Source organism: Asterias amurensis, chromosome 1, assembly GCF_032118995.1.
Source record: "Asterias amurensis chromosome 1, ASM3211899v1".
Lineage (NCBI taxonomy): Eukaryota > Metazoa > Echinodermata > Asteroidea > Forcipulatida > Asteriidae > Asterias > Asterias amurensis.
The window spans coordinates 10,758,621-10,770,240 of NC_092648.1; the positions used below are offsets into that span (position 1 = coordinate 10,758,621).

Here is an 11,620-nt window from a genome sequence, read left to right on the forward strand (position 1 = left end):
GGGTGTTTTTTCCTTTCATTATTATCTCGCAACTTCGATGACCGATTGAGCTGAAATTTTCACAGGTTTGTTATTTTATGCATAAATGTTGAGATACAGCAAGTGAGAAGACTGGTCGTTGACAATTACCATTAGTGTCCACTGTCTTTAAGACTAACCGAATCAGTGTAATTAATATGTCGTCCAAATGAATATTTTTTTTTTCAGGCGTATAAGCAAAGCGAAAGAGCGTGAAGGGGATTATAAGTTCGTTTAAAACTGTTCTTATCTGACATGTACATTATTTCCTTACCGTTTTCTCGAAGAGTGAAAATTTAACCCCGTAATGTTTGGAGTGAATCGCAATTCAAATGTAACTCTTTTTAACCATTGTTTTGAACACTGTTTGCCAAGTTCATATGAAGGTAGACATTGTCCACCTTTAGAAGTGATAATTATGCAAACTTGTTGTCATGGTAAGTTTGACTAATGAGTAAGTAACTGTTTAGTACAACTGACGCAGCACGTCATGTACAAACACCAATGCATGACGTTTGGTGACCGTTCGAAAGTCTCAAATCTATGTCATGTTGCCCTTGAAAACTCAAAATGGAGGGGGCTCGTTTTTGAACTGTGCCAGCGCTATGTAGCCTATTGCAACATAATGTAAAGTGCAGTTGGGTAATACCCCTTTGGTCTTCTGAAATCATTTGAGCTGCATCTGTGTTAAAATGTAACGGTCTTACAGCTGACAAGTGAGTGTTTAATTGCTTTAGACAACATAATTAACTTATTTTGCCTCAGGTGAACTCATCATGGAACTTTCAACGATTTGGATCCTGGTGTGCCTTTTTGCCACGCGTGTCAGATGGGTTGATGCAGGTACGTTTCGAACTTTGTATTTAAATTAAATCATATCCTTGTAGGCTTTAAAGCCATTGGACACTTTCTGAACAGAACACAAATTAAAAGTTCACAGATTTACAAATAACTTACATGGTTTACAGCAGGTAATGGTGAATGACTTCCCGTGAAATATCATTCCATTAAATGCTTTACTTTTTGAGAAAACATTAAAACAATCAATTCTCGATATCGAAAATAACTGATTTATTTTAAACACATTTCATGACACGGCGAAACGGGTGGAAACAAGGGTGGGTTTTCCCGTTATTTGCTCCCGACTCCGATAACCGATTGAGCCTAAATTTCCACAGGTTTGTTATTTTATATATAAGTTGTGATACACGAAGTGTGGGTCTTTGGGTAATACTATTTACCGATGTTGTGCGATTGCTTTAAGGCGAATGTTCGGATGGTGGCGACTTATTCGTAAAACACTCTTGAAAACTTTCCTCTCTATGGTAATACTCTTGGAGGCGCACTATATTGTTCTCTCTCACACTAATTAAACTATTGTTTTACATACGTTTTGCTTTTTTGGTACCGGTATTGTTGGCAAGTTATAGTTAACTATCGAATGCGAGAAGTGACAAGTATGATATAATCTTACACGTTTGATATGACTTAGTCCAGGGCCAAATGTCATAAAGCCATTTAGCAAAAAATACCGCTTAGCAAGATTCCTTTCTAAGCACAAAATTAGTGCTGTATCAGTTGCAACAATGTAAACTTTATTGTCTATGTTGTGAGATTATTTCGCTTTTTAACATAAGGGCATTTATGAACGGGAATAAAAGAGTAGTGACTCGTTCTTAAACGGCCGTTTAAAACCTTGCAGGGTCGTGGCCGTGCGGTAAAGGCCCGAGCCGAAGGCTCGGGCCTTTATCACACGGTCACGACCCTGCCGGTTTTAAACGGCCGTTTAAGAACTCGTCGCTTACTCTTTTATTCCCTTATTCAAATGACGCAAATGACAAGTGTAATTAAATCTAACTGTTATCCATTTCCAGGGTTTTGTGACAGCTCTCCCTGTATGAATGGTGCTAAATGTATTACCACGGGTTGTCAATGTGTTACTGGTTACAAAGGACACCTCTGCCAGATTGGTAAGATATATTATTATACACAATCGTTATAATGTATTTGCAGAACGGTATTTACTGGCTGATCTGAGCCCAATTTCAAAGAGCTGCTAAGCACAAAAATTTGCTAGCATGAAATTGTTCCTCGATAAAAACAGAATTACCAACCAAATTTCCATTTGCTGCATATTGTTTTTTACTGGTAATCAGCTGTTGTTTGCTCATCCAGAAAACCACGTGGGAATTTGGTTGGTAATCCTGTTTTTATCGAGGCAACAATTTCATGCTAAGCAATTTTTTGTTCTTAGCAGCTTTATAAATTGGGTCATGTTAAGAGCACTGGATTTATGCTTTGGTGCTTCTGGTCAGCTAGGCGTGGGTTCGAGTGTCGTGACATTTGTGTCACCCCGATGGGCGGTGGCTGCAGAATGCGCCATAGCACCTTAGTGTGTTCAATATCTGAAGTACATATTTCAATTATTATTCAAGGCAGTGGACACTATTGGTAATAACTCAAACTATCTATCAGCATAAAACCTTTCTTGATTACGAGTAATGGGGAGAGATGGATGGTATAAAACATTGTGAGAAACAGCTCTCTCTGAAGTGACATAGTTTTTGAGAAAGAAGTAATTTTCCACGAATTTGATTTCGAGACCTCAAGTATAGACTTTGAGGTCTCGAAATCCAGCATCAGAAAGCACACAACTTCGTGTGACAAAGGTGTTTTTTTCTTCTATGATTATCTCGCAAATTCGACTGAGCTCAAATTTTCACAGGTTGGTTATGTTATGCATATGACGAGATACACCAACTGTGAAGACTAGTCTTTGACAATTACCAATAGTGTCCACTGTCTTTAAACATAAGTTTTTATCTCTTTCTTCAAAAATGTTAAAGTTACTTTAACTTACTTTCACGCTAAACTTGTCATTTGTTGAAACAGTTAATATCATTCTAGAGCAGTTTGGGTGCTCCAATACAGGATGGTTTTGTACCTCCTCTGGTTGCAACCTCCATTCATTTGTACTTTGTCTATTCATGTAGTTTGTATAACTTTATTCATTACTTGTTCTAGAATTTGATCTAGAACTGCCAAGGTCGTGGGTTCGAATCCCACTCGGGTAATATGGTAGCGATTTTTTTCACAGTGCTCATGAAAATACCGAGTATGAATTGCAAAGGTCGTGGGCCTGAATCCCAGCCGAGTAATATGCCTGTGAGTAATATGGTAGCGATTTTTTCACAGTGCTCATGAAAGTACCGAGTATGAATTGCAAAGGTCGTGAGCCTGAATCCCAGCCGAGTAATATGCCTGTGATTTTATTTTTCACAGAACTCGGGAGAGTACTTAGTATACACATACTGTGTAGGCCTATAATTTTTTTTTTTTTTTTTTTTTTTTTGCAGTGGATGGATGCGAACTTCCAGATGAAGTTTCTGCTATTGTCACCAAGACTCCGTACATGCATGTTTATGTTCATGATCAAGGGGTCACCCTCGGCTGCCCCGACGGCTATGAGTTCCGGCAGTGTGGACTTGTCTATCCAACAACGTGTGGAATGCAAACCAAGCAGAATGCATCCTGAGAGGTATAAGTAGAACTCAAACTCTGCAATCGCCGTATTACTATTTCTAGGTTCTTATTTGCTTTTATCACATACCCCTTGGGTCGTATAAAAGCGCTCAGTACTTTGTCATGCATGGTATGGGAGCTATGTTTTTGAAGTGTGAGACCCATTTAAACACTGTGAAGTTTTTGGCTGTATATGTGATACTACATGTAGGCCTACTTTGTTGCAACTGCTACTCTTTTTAATTGGTATGTGTAAAAACCAAAAACAATTCATGTAAGTCTGTGTTAACGTGGTTATATCACCCACTCTCTTGTAGCAGCCTCGTGTTTTTAATATGGATAAATAAAGAAAGAAAGAAGTAAATACTACAAATGAGACCTATCCCACTAAAGCACCATGGTATGGTTTACAAAGTGTTGTATAGGCCTACTCAGAGTTGCCGTATTTCATCGAGAGTTTATATTGGGTGTTTTGAAAACTCGGTTATTGTTTACTTTAATAATTTTATCCTTTCCAGATTCCTGTGAGAGCTCTCCATGTATGAATGGAGGTACATGTTATCCCCGGACGGGCGGCTTCAATTGCCATTGTGCTCCGGGTTACGAAGGACCCCTTTGCGAACTTGGTAAGTCGATATTCTCATCAAACTAATCAGGGGGTTTAACACTGGTTCCAGTTGAATGAGCTAAAACAATGAAAACATTGAATGATCATTACTTTATACTTTTCGATATGTCTCCACCTCTTTGACCATAAGTTGGTCAAATGATTGTGGTTTTTTCTGTCAGTCATTGGTTCTATCTGGCGATCGGCAGGTCGCCATGGCAGGCTTCGCTGTTCTAGTTTATTTACAAACCTCACACTAGCTCCAAGTCTAAAGGTAAACCCTAATCTGAAAAAAGTGTAGACAAATAGCAACTACACCCGATTGCTTAACACACTGGACACTGTTGGGAGTTGTCAAAGACCAGTCGTCTCCCTTGGTGTATCTCAACAAAATAACACTCAATTGGTCATCGAATTTGCGAGATAATAATTAAAGGCAGTGGACACTATTGGTAATTAGTCAAAATAATTATTAGCATAAAACCTTATTTAGTAACCAGTAATGGGGAGAGGTTTATAGTATAATATGGTGTGAGAATTGGCTCCCTCTGAAAAGACGTAGTTTTCGAGAAAGAAGTAATTTTCCACGAATTTGATTTCGAGACCTCAGGTTTAGAATTTGAGGCCACGAAATCAAGCATCTTAATGCACATAACTTCGTGAAACAAAGGTGGTTTTTCTTTCATTATTATCTCGCCAATTTGATGACCGATTGAGCTCATATTTTCACAGGTTTGTTATTTTATGCATATGTTGACATACAGCAAGTGAGAAGACTGGTCTTTGACAATAACCAACAGTGTCCACTGGCTTTAAAGAAAAAACATAATTGTCACACGAAGTTGTGTGCTTTCAGATGCTTGCTTTCGGAACCTTAAAATCTAATTCTGAGGTCAAAACTAAATTCGAATATTTTAAAATATAAAATCCCGAAAACTACGTTACTTCAGATGGAGCCGTTGTTTACTAGCCTTTGCTTTTACCAAGTAAGTTTTTATGCCAACAATTATTTTGAGTAATTACCAATAGTGCCGAGTGCCTCTAGGGCAGTCAGGTTGGTTTGGTGGTTTATACCCATTCCTTTCACCTCTGTGGACCCAGGCTCGAGCCCGGACAAGGGCCCAGTTTCCTAGAGCTGCTTAGAACAAACAAAAATTCTTAGCATGAAATTGTTGCCTTGATAAAAACAGGATTACCAAACAAATTTACACATTAGTAGGGTCATATCTTTGGAGTCCGTGACCATTTTTTTGCTACCTTTTTTTCTCGATGGATTTGACTTCATGAACCATTTAAAAGGAAAATTAGCTCCTATGAACCTCTGAAATGTGATAGGAACTTTTTTTATTGCGCAATATTCAAAATGGCCGCCGACGCCATCTTGAAAAACATAAATTGTACTAGCTCTGGCACCAGATGACCTAGATGGACAAAGGAGATGTCCTTTTCCACTATATCTGACATGACAAATACACTGAAGTGGTAATTGTAAGGTTTGGGGGCCATCTTGACCTCTTAATCCAATATGGCCGCCGACGCCATCTTGAAAAACATAAATTGTAATAGCTCTGGCACCAGATGACCTAGATGGACAAAGGAGATGTCCTTCTCCACTATATCTGGCATGGCAAATCCACTGGAGTGGTTATTGTCAGGTTTGGGGACCATCTTGACCTCCAAATCCAATATGGCCGCCGGACGCCATCTTGAAAAACATAAATTGTAATAGCTAGGGCACCAGATGACCTAGACGGACAAAGGAGATGTCCTTTTCCACTATATCTGGCATGACAAATACACTGGAAGGGTTATTGTAAGGTTTTGGGACCATCTTGACCTCTAAATCCAATATGGCCGCCGGAAGCAATCTTGAAAAAACTAACTTTCATTGGCTCTTGCACCAGATGACCAAGACGGACAAAGGAGATATCCTTTTCCACTATATCTGGCATGCCAAATACACTGGAGTGGTAATTATAAGAGACCATCTGGACCTCGAAATCCAATATGGCTGCCGAACGCCATCTTGAAAATTTGAAATGTGAAAGCTGTGGCACAAGAAGAGCTATAAGAACAAATAGTGTGTAATTTCCCACTATTTCTGGCATTACAAATTAATTTTAAAATGTTTTTTATAGTTCTGGAACCATCCTTACCTTTAAATCCAAGATTCACATCATAGCAGCTTCACTATCACAACCTATCTCACTTTTCACTTACGCTGCCGCTATCACTGTTGTCATGTGTCTGCGGGTTTGTTGGTAGGGACATGGATCAGGGAATGGGGGGCTTAGTATAGAGGATTGGCAGACACAAGCCATTTGCAAGATGCAACCCATGGCCTATTGGTGAGGGGGTGACTTCTTAACTTAGTTAGTATGCACGCTCCAAGTGTGGACAGAGACTGTCCAAGTCAGGCACAAGCCAAATAGTGCTCTTTTTCCTGCACTCTTCACTTGGCAGCTCGGACTTCTCCCAGGGTCTTGCTTTTACAATCGCCAAAATTGACAAATTGCTCCAAATTGCTGATAATCTTTTGTGTCACAGGGAGCTGTTTTATCTAGCAGGTCTTGTGCCTCTTTGGACTTTTCAACCCAATTGATCCATAGAAACCAGAGTTATCGTCACACCCAAAGAACATAAAGTGGTATGATGGAAGTGGCCATTGCCACATCTCACTAACACCGGGCACCGATTAGCTGATGTTTGCGTTATACACACACATGAGCCCTGATGTATTCTGAGAAACATATGCCACCTGTACAAAGTTGTCAGTGTTCTCAGTATCAAAAATGACTGCTTCCGAGTAGCCATCAGAACAAAGCACAATGTAGATGGTGAATATGGCAGTGTCTGCCTCTGCATGGGCACAATATTAAGCTCTGGCATCAGACTGCCTGCGAGATTCTTATCAGTTCTGCCTACTACTAGTAGATGATCTCAATACTGGTTGACTCTGCTGTTTTTAGGAAAGCTTCTTGGAGGAAAACTTGAAGGCGGATCTTGCCTTGTTCTCAGGTGTGCTCAGGAGAGCATGGAAATCTTCTGATTTCATGAAAACATTGCTGATTGGCAGTTTGTCTTCAGTGGTAGGAATGGCCAAGCGCCATATGAGGCCCATATCGATGATCTATGTGTATACATCAGGCTCTGGAATGGCAGTCGAAGTAAGACTTTTGCGGGAGCTTGCTTTTCTGTGTCTTACGCATGGTTCCATTGACGTTGAAGATTGCAAGGCACAACACGATGCTGCAGGATGTCTTCAAGATTGGGCACCACCCGTTTCGACCAGCCAGAGAACAGAGGCCTAAGCTTTACACTCCATTTCCTCCATCCTTACTGCAATTCTTGAGTTGAAAAGTTCTGATGCTTGCTATTTCGAGTGTCTGAAAGGAGTTGCTTTTCATTGTTTGGAATTGCCAGTCATCCAGATTTCAGCTTAGAGCCCTTATTCATTGTTGGCTCTATCCAAATGTCAAGGACGACACATGCATATGGTTTTCCAATCATTGAGTGCGCAACATACCATATTCCTTGAATGCAGCCTGGTCTTCAGTATCAAGTACTGCCGTAAAATCGGGAAGATGCCGACTATACGTGTCATTGTCATAGATTCACATCCATGGAAGCATGAGGTTGAGTAAGACCTGAACTCTGTCCAGTTGCTCGTTCTGATGGCATGGATATTTTGAGTCAGAATCTCCACCATTTCCATGAAGGAAATCCAGTATTCTGCTTGTTGGGAACCCTCAAAGTCCTTGAAGAGAGTGTCAACTACAATCATGTAGGTCAATCAGATCAGCATTGTACTTAAGTTCATCATGTGAATCTGAAAGTTCTTGAGCACTAATTGAAAGTCGGAGCTTAGCAAGTAAAGCCTCAATAGCAAATACGCTTCAAGTCATGTGTTTTTGTCCTGGCATGACAGAACAGTCTCGTAGTAGAGTTATACAGGCATCGAACCCGCTCTTTTCCCACGACGGGCCGAAAAAAGAACCATCTGCAATGACACCCACTGGAACCAAAACATCTAAGATGCCAGATCCCTTTAAACCTCTTGAATATAGCGTAGATGAGTGACATATTGATGTGGAAAGGTCATGTGAAAGGTATGATTTTGTGGAAAGTTTACAGGATGGTCACCAACAATTATTGCGAAAGTCAATGGGAAACTACACAACCATACACAAGTCAATGGGAAACTACACAACCATACACAAGTCAATGGGAAACTACACAACCATACACAAGTCAATGGGAAACTACACAACCATACCATGTCAACGGGAAACTACACAACCATACACAAGTCAATGGGAAACTACACAACCATACACAAGTCAACGGGAAACTACACAACCAAACACAAGTCAACGGGAAACTACACAACCATACACAAGTCAATGGGAAACTACACAACCATACACAAGTCAATGGGAAACTACACAACCATACACAAGTCAATGGGAAACTACACAACCATACACAAGTCAATGGGAAACTACACAACCATACACAAGTCAATGGGAAACTACACAACCATACACAAGTCAACGGGAAACTACACAACCATACACAAGTCAACGGGAAACTACACAACCATACACAAGTCAATGGGAAACTACACAACCATACACAAGTCAACGGGAAACTACACAACCATACACAAGTCAACGGGAAACTACACAACCATACACAAGTCAATGGGAAACTACACAACCATACACAAGTCAACGGGAAACTACACAACCATACACAAGTCAATGGGAAACTACACAACCATACACAAGTCAATGGGAAACTACACAACCATACACAAGTCAATGGGAAACTACACAACCATACACAAGTCAATGGGAAACTACACAACCATACACAAGTCAACGGGAAACTACACAACCATACACAAGTCAACGGGAAACTACACAACCATACACAAGTCAACGGGAAACTACACAACCATACACAAGTCAATGGGAAACTACACAACCATACACAAGTCAACGGGAAACTACACAACCATACACAAGTCAATGGGAAACTACACAACCATACACAAGTCAATGGGAAACTACACGACCATACACAAGTCAATGGGAAACTACACAACCATACACAAGTCAATGGGAAACTACACAACCATACACAAGTCAATGGGAAACTACACAACCATACACAAGTCAATGGGAAACTACACAACCATACACAAGTCAATGGGAAACTACACAACCATACACAAGTCAATGGGAAACTACACAACCATACACAAGTCAATGGGAAACTACACAACCATACACAAGTCAATGGGAAACTACACAACCATACACAAGTCAATGGGAAACTACACAACCATACACAGGTCAATGGGAAACTACACAACCATACACAGGTCAATGGGAAACTACACAACCATACACAAGTCAATGGGAAACTACACAACCATACACAAGTCAATGGGAAACTACACAACCATACACAAGTCAATGGGAAACTACACACCCATACACAAGTCAATGGGAAACTACACAACCATACACAAGTCAATGGGAAACTACACACCCATACACAAGTCAATGGGAAACTACACAACCATACACAAGTCAATGGGAAACTACACAACCATACACAAGTCAATGGGAAACTACACAACCATACACAAGTCAATGGGAAACTACACAACCATACACAAGTCAATGGGAAACTACACAACCATACACAAGTCAATGGGAAACTACACACCCATACACAAGTCAATGGGAAACTACACAACCATACACAAGTCAATGGGAAACTACACAACCATACACAAGTCAATGGGAAACTACACAACCATACACAAGTCAATGGGAAACTACACAACCATACACAAGTCAATGGGAAACTACACAACCATACACAAGTCAATGGAAAACTACACAACCATACACAAGTCAATGGGAAACTACACAACCATACACAAGTCAATGGGAAACTACACAACCATACACAAGTCAATGGGAAACTACACAACCATACACAAGTCAATGGGAAACTACACAACCATACACAAGTCAACGGGAAACTACACAACCATACACAAGTCAACGGGAAACTACACAACCATACACAAGTCAACGGGAAACTACACAACCATACACAAGTCAACGGGAAACTACACAACCATACACAAGTCAATGGGAAACTACACAACCATACACAAGTCAACGGGAAACTACACAACCATACACAAGTCAACGGGAAACTACACAACCATACACAAGTCAATGGGAAACTACACAACCATACACAAGTCAATGGGAAACTACACAACCATACACAAGTCAATGGGAAACTACACAACCATACACAAGTCAATGGGAAACTACACAACCATACACAAGTCAATGGGAAACTACACAACCATACACAAGTCAATGGGAAACTACACAACCATACACAAGTCAATGGGAAACTACACAACCATACACAAGTCAATGGAAAACTACACAACCATACACAAGTCAATGGGAAACTACACAACCATACACAAGTCAATGGGAAACTACACAACCATACACAAGTCAATGGGAAACTACACAACCATACACAGGTCAATGGGAAACTACACAACCATACACAGGTCAATGGGAAACTACACAACCATACACAAGTCAATGGGAAACTACACAACCATACACAAGTCAACGGGAAACTACACAACCATACACAAGTCAATGGGAAACTACACAACCATACACAAGTCAATGGGAAACTACACAACCATACACAAGTCAATGGGAAACTACACAACCATACACAAGTCAATGGGAAACTACACAACCATACACAAGTCAATGGGAAACTACACAACCATACACAAGTCAATGGGAAACTACACAACCATACACAAGTCAATGGGAAACTACACAACCATACACAAGTCAATGGGAAACTACACAACCATACACAGGTCAATGGGAAACTACACAACCATACACAGGTCAATGGGAAACTACACAACCATACACAAGTCAATGGGAAACTACACAACCATACACAAGTCAATGGGAAACTACACAACCATACACAAGTCAATGGGAAACTACACAACCATACACAAGTCAATGGGAAACTACACAACCATACACAAGTCAATGGGAAACTACACAACCATACACAGTTCCAGTAGACTTGTTATGCCAAATTTAGTGGAAAATGACATATCTTTTGTCTGTCTAGGTCATCATGGTGCGATAGCTAATGAAAGTTATGTTTTCAAGATGCAATCCGGCGGCCATATTGGATTTAGAGGTCAAGATGGTCCCCAAACCTTACAATAACCCTTCCAGTGTATTTGTCATGCCAGATATAGTGGAAAAGGACATCTCCTTTGTCCGTGTAGGTCATCTGGTGCCAGAGCTAATAAAAGTTATGGTTTTCAAGATGGCGTCCGGCGGCCATATTGGATTAAGAGGTCAAGATGGCCCCCAAACC

General features: G+C 40.4%; 1 protein-coding gene across 1 annotated transcript; it reads left to right on the forward strand.

The window, feature by feature from the left end:
* The first annotated feature begins 748 nt into the window (after positions 1–748).
* Positions 749–4,113, forward strand: LOC139939256 (coagulation factor IX-like). Its single transcript, XM_071935031.1, has 4 exons — positions 749–861; positions 1,893–1,988; positions 3,375–3,556; positions 4,059–4,113. Exons 1-3 carry the CDS (start codon positions 795–797, stop codon positions 3,551–3,553), a joined length of 342 nt encoding a protein of 113 aa, XP_071791132.1. The 5' UTR covers positions 749–794; the 3' UTR covers positions 3,554–3,556; positions 4,059–4,113.
* Positions 4,114–11,620: the final 7,507 nt, after the last annotated feature.

Coding starts and splice junctions, on each gene's coding strand:
- LOC139939256 (XM_071935031.1), top strand. CDS start 795: ATGGAACTTTCAACGATTTGGATCCTGGTGTGCCTTTTTGCCACGCGT. Junction 862..1,892: donor TGTCAGATGGGTTGATGCAG/GTACGTTTCGAA, acceptor ATCCATTTCCAG/GGTTTTGTGACAGCTCTCCC. Junction 1,989..3,374: donor AGGACACCTCTGCCAGATTG/GTAAGATATATT, acceptor TTTTTTTTGCAG/TGGATGGATGCGAACTTCCA.